This window comes from Falco punctatus (genome assembly GCF_963210335.1).
Source record: "Falco punctatus genome assembly, chromosome: 17".
Lineage (NCBI taxonomy): Eukaryota > Metazoa > Chordata > Aves > Falconiformes > Falconidae > Falco > Falco punctatus.
In genome coordinates this window covers 8,231,233-8,246,757 of record NC_137597.1, presented here as the reverse complement: position 1 = coordinate 8,246,757, position 15,525 = coordinate 8,231,233, and the positions used below count along the sequence as shown (strand labels likewise).

Here is a 15,525-nt window from a genome sequence, read left to right as displayed (position 1 = left end):
TAGGAAGGTCTACCTGCTGATTTATATCTATGTTCTAATACATAAAGCCACAATTCAGGTGTCAGACAAACAATTTAATGACATCTTAACATTGTTTTTACAGTCTCAAAATGTGTGCATATTCTATTCCCTGTGAAGCTGAAATATTTTTAAACTGAAGTAATTCTATTGAAAATTCAATTTTAAATTTTCAAAACTTCTAACATACTGAAATAGTAGCCACTGAAAACCGTCTAAAAAGAAAGTTCTAAGAACATTTAAAACATTTAACATTTGAAAAAACAAGATGACTTGAGATAAAAGCGCATGCATTTTAACAGCTTCAGTATTTCTTTCACTAAATAATACCCTTCCGTGAATTATGTATTAAGAGAGTACATTTATAAGAACAAAACTGAATTTCTTTAAAACCAGTATTTCTAATGACAGCCTTTTTTTGTTTTCAAACAGCTTTCTGAGTAGTTATACTTATTTCAAAATTCTAAATTGGGATCATTTGTCTCCCAACTTTTTATAGCATAGGGGATGAAATGTAGAAAATGTTCTGCAGGTGGACGTAGTTATGTATCTATAAAGTTTATGTGTACAAAGGAAATTAATGTAGTATTAAACGTATCTAGTATGACAAAAAAATGCAACAATGTACTAACTCTGAAAGAATAATACTGTGGTTATACTAATCAGATAATGTTAGGGCACTAGTCATTTTTTCATTTTAAGTAAAAAGCCTTTCAGCATCTTTAATTTTTCTTTTCCTGTCCATTTTAGAAACTGCAGTCCAACCAGCCTCACGCATTTTTCTCATGGTTGTAAGTTTCAGTATGGAGCCTGGAGTTTTCCCATTTGATGTAGCTGGTTTCTAAGAAGAAAAATAAAGCCATCCTTTAATTTCTATAATCGATTTGATTAACTGTTTGTTTTGATCTGAAGAAAAGCTACAGTACCTTTTTTGGTGTCATGGCATATAATTGTGAAGCTTGAGGATAATCTTTGTACAATTTTTTAAACATTTCTTCTTCCGAGACTATGCTCTTAAATTAAAAATAAACAAGTTAATCACACTATATTAAAAGATGTATTTTCTTTCCCCCTAGGAATACTGAAGTATGAAAAAAAAAAAGTTAGTATGTTACTATGAAGCCTCAACAGTTCAATAAAAACAACATAAAAAAATCAATGTAAAAGTTAATATATATACATGTATTTTTATAGTGGTACTCTGTTTGTCATATAGTTACTAATTATGTACAATTCCAGAAAGAACCATAGAAATAAAAATATACCCATTAATATTGTCTTGGATACAGAACCCCACATGCTTTATATACATTCTTGGATATAGCAGTGTGCATAAAAATCTGTTAAGTACACTGTTTGTTCTCTGATTTTTACCAGGAGGTCACTGTGTTCAGAGCTATCTGACTGAACATCCAGCTGTAGAAGCACTTTTTGCTTTTTCCTCATGCACTGTTCTGAAGGCAGATTTGTCCTTTCACTTTGCAGTTTATGTATTGGAGGAGTCTTTATCATATATGTCTGGGAAAGAAAAAGATGACATTTCAAACTGTATTTTCAGTAGCAATTATAGAATCTAAACCCAAACTCATAACCCAGTTTACAGACTGAGTATCCAGGAGGACACTAGAGAGATGCTGTGGAACAATTATCTTTCCATCCAAAATGTGAAGCAAAGACCCAAACAAAGGGGAGGGGGTAGAAAGGGGAAAAACCCAAAAAACCAAATCCTTTTTTTGTTGCCAAACAAGAGGAATGTACAGGAAGCTGTGGAAAAACTGAGTTTTATGGCACACTGTATCTAACTTCTTCAGGCTTATCTGCAGAAATTCAGGTTATTCTGCACTGTAGTCACTACATGCAGACTATAATCAGCATTTAAGAAATTGCAAACAAACAAAATTGCAGGAAAAAGCTTTCAGCAAGACACAGTGGTATCAAGAACATGACTGTTTTTACTTAACTAGTTATTTCACTAGAAGTTAAACTTCGCAGAAGCATTGCAATGGAACAAACAATGCAGTCCTTTTTTAGCAAGGATAACATAAAAATGGTAGTTGTTTCTGTTGTTAAGATATATATCCCTTGTAAGCTTCTGACAGGGTAGAAGTGTAAGGTTTTACAGTTATGATGAAGCAGTCAGGAATACTTTGATAATTTTTACAGCTACACAAGCTATTTTCTGTTCCATAGAGAAGAATGTGCCTTTACAAACAGACATCACTTTTCTTTTAAGACTACATAAAAGAATTCTAGAGTCTTTATTAAATTCACAGTCCCTCTAGGACAGGAATTATTACTGATCAATGATAACAAATTAAATAACTGAGCAAGAAAATTACACCCAGTGGGAGCCCTTACACAAACTGCTTTCTGTTATCACTGTGGAATACTTTTGTGTGTGTGTGTGGCTATCACCTTTTAAATCCCTGCTTATCACAACAAAAAATAAACATGCACCTACAGAGAAGTAAGAAATACAGTCAGAAAAATAAAACAAGAAAAATTCACTCCCATGGGTTACAAACCTTTAATGATGGACTATCCAAGGGACTTTTAGCAGATACTGAAGGCAGTTCTTTCTTTTCCATCACGTTGACTTTTACAGGAATATCATTTGGAGACTTTTTATTTTTTAAATTAATAGATTCATAGTCCAGATCAAAGTGAGGTTTAGGAGTCTCAGAAAAATGAGTTTGTACTTTCTAAAATTAAAGAAGGTTTAAGTTAAATGCATTCCAATGTCTTTTATTAAGTGTACGTACTTTGTCATGGAACTTCAATTCAAATGCATACATATAAATATTACCAAATTCTAAAATTAATTAATGATAAGGTTAAAGCTACCTTGTACTTCTTTTCATTTTCAGGAACCATATTTTGGGGATGTTCTTTTGCAAGATTCTCCTAAAAAGAGTTATGTGATAGGAAGTAAATATTTTGTTTGAATTCAGTTGTTGAAAATCTTGGTATAATTACAGAACACAGTCCTCAATCATACTCTGTTACAAAATTCACACAAATATATTACCCAGATTTAGTCAAACTGCAGCATTCAAAAGATATTACTTTTCTATTCAGTCTCATTTCTTATACAACTTCTCCCATCTCTGCTAAGGAACCTACATAACATCTCTTTTAAACAAGAAAATAGATAAAACTTCTATCACAGCTGTATTTAAAAAAAGAAAGAGCTCTATTTTCTAGTTATTGCCTCATGCAATGAACTGGAAACATTCTTGTTTGTTCAAGTAAATGTCCCTTTGCTGTCTTTTTAATTCTATCTTGCATTTATTTTGCCAACTGAAGAAACTATGTTGCAATCACGAAATCACAGAATTGTTAAGGCTGCAATGGACGTCTGGTGATCATCTACTCTTAACACCTCTGTTGACAGCAGAGTGAACTAGAGTAGGTTCATCATGACTGTGTATTAATACAGTGCATAAGACCAGGCCAAGCATGTCACCCATACTGCTACATTTAATAAAGTAAAATTTAAAACAAACCAGAAAACCAACCTTCTCTTCAATTGCTGCTTTAAGTTGTTCCTTAAGGGATGACAGTTCATTTCTCAAACATGACAGCTCACTTTCCTAAAAACAATTAGATAAAGGATAGGGTTAGCTATGCTTAACCTGGAAAAACAAAAACAGTCCAAAATGAGACTGTAATTAATATGGATATTCATTATAAACAAAAGAAAAATATGTTTGTTCCAATACAGCTAACTTATCCGTAAAGTGAGCATGCTGAGAGGTATCTACAATTCATTTTCAGAATTATTCAATCACTAGAATAACAGATGATCAAAGAAGCGGTTACCAAATTAAAAAAAAAAACAACATGTAGACTGAAGTCACACCTTCTATTAAAAAAATCTAACTCTTTTAAAAGCTCTGCAAAGAAATATTCTGTGAAGGGAAATGTCAGAAAAATACTGCATTTTAAGTATATGCTGTAGAAGTACATTTCTGTGAAAATCTTGAGGGGATGTTGGCTCCCAGAATACTTCTCAAAACTAACCTTCCCAGAAAGTGGGGTGGGGGAGAAGGCGACAGGGAGGCAACCTAACTCTAGACTTGAAGTTTTGTTTTAGTTCATTTTAGAAAGAGCTGAAGTACTACTAAGAAACAGGTATTTGACCAAAATTGTTCAAGGTAAGAACTTCAAACACTTGTGAGAACAGAGGGCTGGGGGGCAGAAACCAACTATTTAATACAAAGGTCAGAGGTTAGAACATGACACACTATCAGGAAAAGTAGACAGAAAAACACAGCTATGCTAATTTATTTTTAGAAACATCTGGATTTTTTTAATGCACATAATAAAACCTGTAAGAAAATAACTGTAAACAGAAATGAATGCATTGATCCCTTCAGGGTTCAGTCCTACTAAAGCAGCCACTTACACCCACCCCCACCCCCTGCCGAGTGTGATACTTATAATCATATTACACTTTAAGGACAGCAGCCCTTCCGTTTAGTTATTTAATGCTGAAGAGTATGCCTTACCAATGATCTTTTTGATGATAACTGCTCTTGTTCTTTTATTTTATAAAGTTTTAACTCTGTATCTTTTTCTTCAACCATTTTATCGTATTCATGCTGTATTAAAAAAACACCAAAAAACCAGACTCAAAATATTTGACTAAATGTTACAAGTACAGATCTACCCAGTCTTAAAACATTACTAATTTTTTCAAATAAGACTCTTCTGAAGATTCAGAAGGTACTATGAACAAATATTGATGCTTCAGCAGAAACTGCAAAACAGAAAATGCACAAGCAGCATTATTTTGTGGGCTGACAGAGAATGCTTTATCTCTAGGCAGTGGTACGAGTTCCAGCACATGAAAACTAGCCATGTTATTTTTATTAACAGTACCTGCTAAATATACTGCAAACCAGAGTAATATGGAATGTTTAAAATATGTTAAGTTAAACTGCTGAAGGTCACTAAGCAATCTCCTCATAAACGAAGGCTCAAACTGACACTCAGAACACTGCATTAAAATGGTATCAAAGGAAACCTGAAAACAAAAAAATTCCTAAAAATTTAGGTAAATGTAATTCATCTGCCAGTAGACCTGTTTTCAAAATCTGAAGATGGATTTATTTTTAGGTGATAAAAATTAAAGTATGTGTTCAACTTCATTTTGCTAGACTCAGGTCTTTATTATGAAGTTTCACTTTCTAATTTGTATTATTCTAGTTTTGAAAGGTGTTTACTTAACATAGTATCAACACATTACAATTACTGAAATCAGTATCTGAAATCAGTATCTCTTACCTTGTGTTTTTCCATAAGTGCCATCATTTCAGTTATCTTGTGTTGACATTTTATATCAGTTTCTCTCTGTGTTATCGTTGCTTCATCAGCAAGCAACCTCATCTTTTCTACCTAAGTTTAGTAGAAAAACTTAATTTAATTCATGAACAACTGACATATTTTTTTAAAAAATAATCTTAATTTCATTTCTTCTTACCCCTGTGGGTACAATGTATATATAGTTTCATTTGGTGTAGTCTTCACTTCCTTTTAGGATGCTTTTCAAATCCTGTATCTTTCATACATATTGGTAAAATGGATGAATAAACCTAGATTAAAAGTACACCCATTCTTCCATGGCAGATAAAGTGGCTTGTGGTTTGAAATGACACTTAAGCACTCTACCCTAACATTTTTTTATATTACCATCAAAAAAACTGTGGGCAGGAAAATACTAACATGGGAAAAGTTGTAATCTAATTTGCTTATCCTGTATTTATACCAAGAATAGAATTTCTGTGAACAGTATCTTGAAACAAGAAATTTTAACTGGGTTCTTATTTTTAAAGGCATATACAAATACTTCAGCTTCAGGATCTAATGCACTAAAGCATTGGTCACATGCATACACATTCTATTTATGTTGATGAGACTGCTACATAAGAGCAAGGACTCTGGTGATACAGCTTCAGAAAGAAATCATGCATCAAAAAATAATTAAAAGTTACAGTAAAAATTAACAACTCTCACCTCTTCAAGAAGTTTATTTTCATTTACTTTTTTTGTTTCAATGTCTTTTTGATAGATGTCAACTGCTTCCTTATGTTGCTTGTTCATATTTTCCACTTCTAACTGTAATTTAGTCACCTTTTGAGAATGCAGAAGTAAAAAAAAAAAAAATAAAACAACACCTTTGAACTTTGTCCTGAAGTGAGTTAGAAAACACTGATAGAAACAATGGCAACACCACAATGGGAAAGGCAGCCCATACCAGTTTTGTGCACCCCCGTCAATAAACCAGTCCTAAAGCTAGAGGCTAGTCAATCATAAAGAATCATTCCAATGTATGGGAAACATCCATTAGCAATCTCACACTATTCTGCCTTTTGTACAAAAGACTCTTCAGTACTGCAGCTATGGAATGCAAAGTAGGAACATTAAGCATAACTGATAGTCTCCTAAGACTTAGGAATACGACTCTATGACTGTATTATGTTTACAGTCAAATCTTTTTTATCAATTAAGAAGAAACAGTTTCTCTAGAAATAGTTTATTTTCAGAATTACATTTAGTTCTGAAAAAGATTAATTCCTTTTAGCTGCTAATATTAATGAGAATTTGGTATGAAACAAATAGGAAGAGTCTATTCCTAAGCAATCACCCTAAATGCTGTGAATTCTTCTAAAAAAAGATACAGATGGAGATTTTATTCCCTCCCTTATAAATCTCTTTAAGATTTTAGCTGTTTTTTGCTATGTTTTCCTCCCAAGTGTGCATTTTGATTGTATTTTTGCCTTTTAAGTTTCTCCTAAGAATACCCTCAAAACAGTCCACACTTTTCTTAAAGTGCGGTACCCAAAAACTGGACACAATATTCTAATCAGGGACTTATCATTGCAGAACACATGAAAAGAACTGCCTAAGGGGAATAATATTAATATATGCATTTCCTTTAATTGCTTCTCTGTTTCAATTGGTTGGCATATCTGAGTGATGATCAGTACCCTATTAAGCAAAAAAGAAAGGGACTGATCAAGAACATAATTCCTTGAGATGTGATGCCCATCTCTTACAAATGTCTGATTGCCCAGTCAGTGCCCAATGATTAAAAAAATGGAAGGATCTTCCAAAATGTATGAGCTCATCCCTGCAAAATCTGTATCCCAGATCCATGAAACAGTTCAGAATGTGCTTAACATGTATTATCTTACACTGGGACTTAACAATGTTTAGTCTTTGTGCTTTATCCTCATGTTGTACGTGAAGTTATTTAAACCTACCTTCCCTTCATAAATACTTGTTTTCTTGCTTTCTGCAGTAATTTTCTTTTTCAGCACCTTGTTCTGTTAAAATAAAGAAAACCAAATGCTGTATTTTAAGAAGTTAATAGAATTATGTAATGATTTAACTACATCAAGCAGGTTGGAATCGTCAAAATTTCAGCTTTCAGCAAGTGAATAACTCTCTTTTTGTTGTGCAGTTCAGGTTCCAGATCAATTCTTGAAACAAGAGTGCTCAGCTACTTACTTTAATAATACTGTTACTTCATGACCTTATAACAGACTCCTCATGGGCAACATCAGAGAAAAGCAAATGAGGGTGCAGAATGGGAAGAAAAACTAAGATGCTGCTGACAGAAAATGTGCAGATATCATGATCAAAAATACATGTTATATATTTTTACAGTACAGTTATTAACTATTTTTCCTAATCACAACTTTTTTATACTATTGGTAACTGGGAGAGGTCATTATTTCAAGTATATCAATGATACCATGTACTAAATGAAAACAGTAAAAGTTTATTAAAGTTATTATTTCTGTAATTGTACTTTTCAAAAGTAAGAATAAATTTACAAATCAAGTAATTCCAAAGGTGACTCCTTAATTGCTCAGAGTTAGGATAAGAAAGGAAATGTTATAAATTACATAGGTATATCTAAGATACCACACCAGACAAACACTGTTGAAAAGAAGGTACCACAAAATACCTTGGTTTAGGTATTAGTGACTTTTAAAAACTGTACATACCTCCTGTTGCAACTCTTCGATGCATTTGGTTTTATTTTCCACCTGTTTCTTCAGATTATTCAACTATAAGAAATATTCCAAATATTAATTATCAAATATAAAATCAACTCCTAAAAAATTACTCATTGTGTTAGAGATTACTGTCAACATACTTAAACATGCATTTGCACAAGTCTGATTACTTCCAATGGGACTGAAACATGCCAACATGTTACAACAATTGGAGTTTTAACCATAAAGTACTACAAGAATTTTGCTAGCCCAGTATCATCAACATTAATAGCAGTGAACCAGTTCCTCAGTGGTTGTAGAGTTCAGAAAGAAGCAAATTTCAAAAAGTTACTTCACAATTTAAAAAGTAATCTTGTATGAAGTTCTCCACAGTCCTTGAAAAAAAAAAAAAAGCATACCTTATTTTCTAGAATCTTCAACTGCTTTTCCTTTCTTGAAATATCATTTTCAATACTCTTAGCCTGGAATTATAATTGTAAATCATTGACTTATACAATACAATTTTGAAATCCATTATGATGTTAAAAAAAAAAAAGAGGTGTGCTTTGAAACTACAGTAAGAAAATAAAAATAACTGACCATATTTAAACTAAAACTCTTGTTACGTTTTGAAAGGTAATCCATACCTCATCCATCACTAAGTGGGTATGCAGAAATGAAAAAAAAGGGGGTTCTCTGTTTGCCTGAAAACTAACAAATCTGGACTTTTACACCCCCATGTAAGACTAAACATCCCAGTGAAGGTCCTTGCCTTTTAAAATAAAAGGGCTCAGCATGGTAGCAGCACTGAAAGAAGAAAGCCTTTTTAAGACATTATATCCCTAGGCAGAGCTTTGCAGGAAAAAAAGGTGTTACATTTAGATTTTGTCCTACAGGTTATGTTATACATTTTCATAATAAAGCACATGATATGGCATACATTTTCTTCTCTTTCATCCAGTTTACTTTTAAACTCTTCACCTTTCTTTGCCATCTTCTCCTTCAAAGACTCCAGTTCATTTCTAAATGCCAAATTAACATGCATTAGTAAATATTTACTTAATAAATTGTTTTCACTACTGCTAAATAAACCCATACTTTATTTTCTAAAAAGAACTGCTAATATTGATGAGAACTTCATAAGCTGTTCAATGAAAATGTTCTTAAAATTATGCAAAGTGACTGCAAGTTTATGTCTGACCTGTATATAATTTTTTTAAATATGGAAGGATGTTCCCCTTACCTAAGTAAATACATTCTAATCTGTAATATCATAATGTGTCTATGAAACATGGAAGGCTGCCTGTCTATTGGGTTAGTGGTACAAATACTGCTTCAGAGAATAACATTTAACCAGTTTCACCTTTTCACATTTAGTTCATAACCTTTAACTTCTATTTTCATTTCCTTCACACCTAAGATGTTAATGCAGAATAGGATAGCTCTCTATATGCAATACAAAGTTATGGCAAAAAAATTCTTCCTGTAGCAGCAGTTATTATTAGTTTGTAGAAACTTCTACATGGCCCACATCAATACTAAAGTTTCTGTTTAGCTATATAACCTAAAAAAAGTATTAATCTAAAAATCACAGAAAGCAGTACATGAAAACAACATTTAGACTAACCGTGAAGGAATCAAGTCTCCTTCCTTCAATACTATTGTACATTAATATTTGTTTTTTACTTGCCTTAGCTGGCCATTTGCTTCTTCCAGGTTTTCAAGTAATTGCTTTGTATTTTCTTCTTTTTTTCTACTATCCTAAATAAAGACCCGCATAAGTAAAACGAATAAAATTCAAAGTGACATTTTAAAAAATTCAGTGGCATCTTAAGCAGTATCTTGATCTGCTCTATCCACAAGGGTAACTGCACTTCCTTTGCATTTTAAACATAAAAAATGGTTCAGATATTCTACAGAGCCATGTCAAGTTGCAGTTTACCACATTATCTGTATTTTGAATTGTACATCATCCTTTAAAAACAGCTGGACGTTTACAACTTGCCTCATGATTTTCTCCCAGTTTCTTGATTTCTGTAGCCATACCACTTTTCTCTTGTGCTAGTTGTTCTTTTTCTAATAAAAGCTTATTGATATACACTGTTAGTTGATCATTCTTTTGCCTAGTTTAAAACAAATGGTCAAGAGAAATAAGAACACGTATTTCAAATTTTCCTTTCAAGTTAAATTTATCTGTTAAAGAATTGTTACTTCACACTGGAAAAAGTCCAGGCCTGTAGCTATGAATTTAAGCTTTGCAGCAAAGTTATAGTGATGCAAAAAGGCAGTGGAAGGAAGAAAATGAGAGTAAACTTTTATATAAATATAATGGTTGTTGAAGATGATGTAGTTCAATATCCAGCTTAAAGCAGGGTTAACAATGAATTCAGAAACTTTCTCTTCATGTTAACCCAACTAAATCACAGAGGTTTGGAACAATTACATACATACAAATACAGAAAATGTAATTTATAAATATAAGTATATAACAGATGTCATACTGTGTGCATAGGTTCAAATTTTGCATTAGAAAACAATCATAAATCATTGTATATTAAAGTAATTTTCATAACACAAAAAAAATAATATTGTATTTTCAAAAATTATCATACGCCTCTTGTTCAAGATCTGTGTTCAGTGTCATAAGTTGTTTTAAATAATTTTGTTCCTTTTCAGCTGTACTGGTCAGTTGTACTTTCAAATCGTGGATTTCTTTCTGCAGAATAAAAAGGAAGTGTTTTGAGTAAAAGTCATGAAATCTATCAGAAATGAACTGACAACACAAAGCTTTAAGATTAAACAAAACAACATGCATGCCATAAATTAACCAGACTGTATCTTTACATCTCCCTGGTGTGATCTGGAAGTAGTGTGAGATATTGAACTCTGATATGAGTGCTAAATGTGTCCCATACTGTAACTAACTAGTCTGCAAAATTACTGACAACATTGGATTCCCTTGAACATTATTTTAAATGAAGACATTTGCTTCGGGTATCACAAGCTTTCGTATTCACCTAATTAAAAAAAATTAAAATACTTCAAAAAAAACCCAACCACAGAATTCCAGTACTATGTGATAGAATAGGCACATATTTTGGATGCATTCCAAGCCACAAAGCAAAACTCTTCTCTCAGGAACTTCCTGCCATTACAAGATAAGGCAAGCCTTATAATGCACAAATCCTTTGAATACTGTTTTCTCCAAGTAACTGGTGATACCTGATACCACAGGCACAGGCACTTGCAGGCAGGTGGGGAGTCGAGGGCGACACGGAGGAAGAGAGAGTGTGATTCGTTTTTAAGCACAGCATATAATGAACTTCTGGAATTTCTTACCACAGGCAGCTATGGAGCCAAACAGCACGAGGGGGTTCAAACCCAGATGAGACAAGTGAACATGAACAAGTCCAGAAATGATAGCAAAGGCAGCTGACAGGCATGTACGTGTCCTCTAACATCCTTAATGCAGCTACTGCAGCATCATGAGGAAAATGGACCATAGCAAACAGCCAGGTTCCTCTATTACATAATATCTTCTGCTGTCATTGTCAGGAGCAGAGCAGTGCATTGGGTAGAGCACTGGTATGACTATGACATTTCTTATGTTCTTATATACAAGTTATAACGTGTAACAACTATTTATAAAAGCATGTTACTATCACCCTTTATTCAGACCTCTCTGATCTGGAGAGTATTTTCCATTTCTTTTTCCCTTTCCTGCAAATTTTCTACAGTAGCCTCAAGATCCTTCTTCTTCACTAGAAGTCCTTCAACTTTTCCCTGTTTAAGAACATTGGTGAAACTCAGTTCAGAAAATTCAGTGCACAGTATATAAGGAACAAAGGTATACATGGTAAAATGCAAACTTGGTTTCACACTATCTTATTTTAGCTGATGCAGTTTCTTGCTAGACTTGTAAATACAAGATCATAACTAAAATAATCCTGTATTAAAAGTGTACTTCATATAGCTTAGACTTCTGTAACAGAAAATGGGCCTGTGTCACAGTTCCATAGGGTTCACAGAGACCATAGCCAATTCCCTCAGGAAGCATCTCTATAGGCAAGAAAAGAACAGCCAGTATAATAATGGGAGTGCATGGAACGGGGTGTTATAACCCAAAAGACCTTTCTTCAGGCTCTTAAGTGTTTTCTCTGAATACGGACATGAATCAACACAATATACAATGCTTTCTGGATACTACAGTATGGAGGACACCTCACCATAACTAACACACCACAAACAGCAAAATAATCAACAGATTTGTGAAGTAAGAAACCTATGAAATGGCTTATTTGTGTCCTTATTTTGTCATAATAACCTTTTCACAAATTTCACTGCCTTTTCTGAGTGGTGTCAGAAGCTTGGTTATCCTTTAAACACCAAAATTAGGTCAGCCTTCTTAAGGCTTAATTTTTAGAAGATTATTATGAAGAAAGCTAGTCACTCAAGGAATTATCTTTACTTTCAAAAACTGGTTGATCCTTCAGCCTTAAATGTCAGATGTGTGGTACTCACAAGGTTTGAGCTGATGTTCATCACCAAAAAATTAAAAAAAAAAGTATTTTTCAGAAAGGTTCAGAACAAGGAAAGAGTGAGTACTAGGCATAACTAAAAATGCAAAATCTTTATGTCTAGAGGAAGTGGCATTTAAATAGGTGTGAATGAAGAAGAAAATGACCAGAAATCTTGACAAGGAAAACCAAAGCAAAGCAGAACAAACCAACAAAAATCAGTGGAGAGTATCAATTCCTTCAAAGAAAGCACTGAAATTGTCTAAAAGACAGGTAAGAAAGTTTAGTAGCAACATTAAGGCAGATTAGACAGTGTTTATATATGGCATTTAAGATACAAAGGAAGAGAGACTTCATATGAAAAGTAAATGCTGGGAGACTAATAAAACATTTACCAGTGTTTCTGACAGCTCTTCAAGTTTCATTTCTTTGTCACATTTTAGTTTAGTCATCTCTTCTACAGCACATGTAAAATTAATTGAACAGAAATAATTTTATATATTTAGCAGGCAGTATAAAACATTTATGCCTTTGCAGTGCCTAATTTTCAAAACTTGTGGGATTAAATTCAGAAGTTTTTAAAACTAAATTACGACTTAATCTAAATGTAGTTGAAAAAATTATTCAGAAAGACATTAGGAAATACATATCTGGACAGAAGCTAGTAATTAATCTTAAATAAAATTCAGTCTATTATGTTTTCCACAATCATGGCTTCAAAGAAACCATGGACTGTAAAAATGGAGTAATGTTCAAATATTGATGCATATGCATCTTTTCAGAAAAAAAACCCTGAACTGCTGAAGATATTCACATGGATATGCTAAAAAAGGAAACCACTTGTTAGTAACTTCACAATGTTTCCTATGTGCACCTTCACATTGCCGATATTTTTTGCAAGTACTGGACACCAAACTCATTTTTGCTCTGGAATCCTCACAGGTCACATCTCACCTTGTTCTAGACAAGCATTAGAAGTTAACTTTTCAACACTTAATCTTTAGATGCCTTCAATACATACAAGGACATCACACTGTATTTCTCATCTATCATATCAGGACTGGAGGCATATGCTGCACACTGGGAAATCAGTGCTAAAGATAGACCTCTTACTCTGGGGGCTAAGAAGCATGTATCTAGAAATCACAGGATATCAAAGCAATATTTAAAGCTAACCACTGTCAGTGTGACTCTGCATCAGACATGGGGAGAGTGATCTGCAGGAAGGCTTAATGCAAGTGTTTTGTCTCTGCTACAAGCTACAGAAATAATTCCTGGAATCTACTGTTCAGCAGTCTAATGCTACCTCTCAAAGAGGTCTTCAGTGCGATCAGTCTTAACTGGAAGAGTGTAGAGAAACCAAAATGACTTCCAGAAGAATCTATGCATGTATGGTCTTACTATTGGAGGTCTGCACAGCATTGCTGACTGACTGTTGCCAAAGGGAGTCAGATGAGTAAAAAGAAATTTAAGCATTCCTGACAGGTACAGGGTACTGTAAAACTATTTTTCCTAGCAACAGGGACAATCCATTTTCAGAAAACAGCATAAAGCATTTTTATTACTACTTAGCTCATTTTCTTTCTACAAATCTCACCCAGTTCAGCAGACTTATTTCTGAGCTCCAAGGTAAGTAGCTTTGACTCATCTTCATATTTCTCCAATCTAATAAAATGGTAATTAAAAAAAAAAGTATAGTACAAAGCACTGCATTTGAAACTCAAGGGACAATAAGAAGAGGTCTATCACAAGCATTTTAAGAACATTTGCCTTTCAACAGGCAGATGATATATCTGCCTGCAACATGTATTGAATTTCACTTTTACAACTTCAGAACAGCAGACATAAAAGTAAACAAATATACACATACATAAATCTGTATTTCTTAAAAATATTACTATGACAGTCAGGGGGAGAGGGAAGCAAAAATTTACTTTTTTATAGACCAGTATCAACCAGCAAAACTGAAAAAAAATGCATTAAATTATCTGCATTTAGACCACTGTGTCAGAAAAACTAATTTCATATCCCTTCTTTCTTCCTGGATTTGTCATAAACTGCAACTACTTAGAAGACACCTTAATGCCACAAACCCAAAATCACTGCTTTTTTAAAACTCATCTGTGATATTTTAAAATACATCTTTACTGCTCTGTTCTCACTTCTAGAAAGGTTGGCTTTAGTTGCTATCAGGTTTTTTGACAAATACAGTTTTTAAAACTAAAAAAACCCTGAAATACATCAATAATAGGCACTGGTATTACTATTATCACATATGGAAGAGCATCTTCCTCACTAAAGGTTCCATTAATAAGGAACTGTCAAGTATTAAATGAGATTACTACTTCCTTAGTTAACAGCTGTATCTACACAAAACCAAACAGTGTAACTGTCTTCAAGTGCTAATAATTTCAAATAACGAAATAGGTGAAGCACTTTAAAAATAGTTATTAGTGATTACAAAAAAAATGCAGTTACATTTAGGTTTTATTCCAAGCATCCTGGTAGTCTAGTATTTTACCTATAAGATTCTTTGAATTTAAACTGTTTAATTTACCTATTTTGCTCTTTTTGCAGGAAGCTTTTCATATTGGAAATAGAAGTCTCATATTCCTCTATCAGGGATGCATGCAAAGCCTTAGCTTTTTTACATTCTTCCACCTGTGCTTCTTTTTCTCCAGTGACCTGAATTAACGCATTCACTGCAGTCTGCAATTCGATTTCTAAGCTCTTTTGAGTAACCTTCAAAAAAATTATATAGTTTCTAAACATTTTTTGCAACAAAGAACTACAATTGTTTCATATCTAAAGTATCAGTGATTATTTATGCAATGGCTCATCTAATCTATTTATACTGGAAAATTATAAGCAAGCTGTACCTCTGTTTTTTGCAATGAAACTTTGGCCTCTTCCAGTTCTGCCCTCAGATGTTCTTGATTCATCTGGGTTTCCCTTAACAGTTCTCCTTCATGTCCTAAGGA

At 33.2% G+C, this 15,525-nt stretch overlaps 1 protein-coding gene across 1 annotated transcript in view; it reads right to left on the bottom strand.

Moving 5' to 3' along the window:
• Positions 1 to 59: 59 nt before the first annotated feature.
• The window catches only part of SYCP1 (synaptonemal complex protein 1), a 24,960-nt gene continuing 9,494 nt past the window's right edge, over positions 60 to 15,525 (bottom strand). The window contains exons 11-32 of the mRNA XM_080367901.1: positions 15,424 to 15,518; positions 15,102 to 15,286; positions 14,142 to 14,209; positions 12,940 to 13,001; positions 11,706 to 11,810; positions 10,640 to 10,743; positions 10,033 to 10,150; positions 9,718 to 9,788; positions 8,968 to 9,049; positions 8,447 to 8,509; positions 8,037 to 8,099; positions 7,287 to 7,349; positions 6,037 to 6,153; positions 5,308 to 5,418; positions 4,530 to 4,622; positions 3,537 to 3,611; positions 2,825 to 2,922; positions 2,777 to 2,792; positions 2,544 to 2,720; positions 1,393 to 1,536; positions 945 to 1,031; positions 60 to 859 (exon numbers count right to left, since the gene is read on the bottom strand). Coding sequence (XP_080224027.1) covers positions 716 to 859; positions 945 to 1,031; positions 1,393 to 1,536; positions 2,544 to 2,720; positions 2,777 to 2,792; positions 2,825 to 2,922; positions 3,537 to 3,611; positions 4,530 to 4,622; positions 5,308 to 5,418; positions 6,037 to 6,153; positions 7,287 to 7,349; positions 8,037 to 8,099; positions 8,447 to 8,509; positions 8,968 to 9,049; positions 9,718 to 9,788; positions 10,033 to 10,150; positions 10,640 to 10,743; positions 11,706 to 11,810; positions 12,940 to 13,001; positions 14,142 to 14,209; positions 15,102 to 15,286; positions 15,424 to 15,518 — 2,141 coding nt within the window. The 3' untranslated portion in view covers positions 60 to 715. The remainder of the gene's footprint in view (positions 860 to 944; positions 1,032 to 1,392; positions 1,537 to 2,543; positions 2,721 to 2,776; positions 2,793 to 2,824; positions 2,923 to 3,536; positions 3,612 to 4,529; positions 4,623 to 5,307; positions 5,419 to 6,036; positions 6,154 to 7,286; positions 7,350 to 8,036; positions 8,100 to 8,446; positions 8,510 to 8,967; positions 9,050 to 9,717; positions 9,789 to 10,032; positions 10,151 to 10,639; positions 10,744 to 11,705; positions 11,811 to 12,939; positions 13,002 to 14,141; positions 14,210 to 15,101; positions 15,287 to 15,423; positions 15,519 to 15,525) is intronic.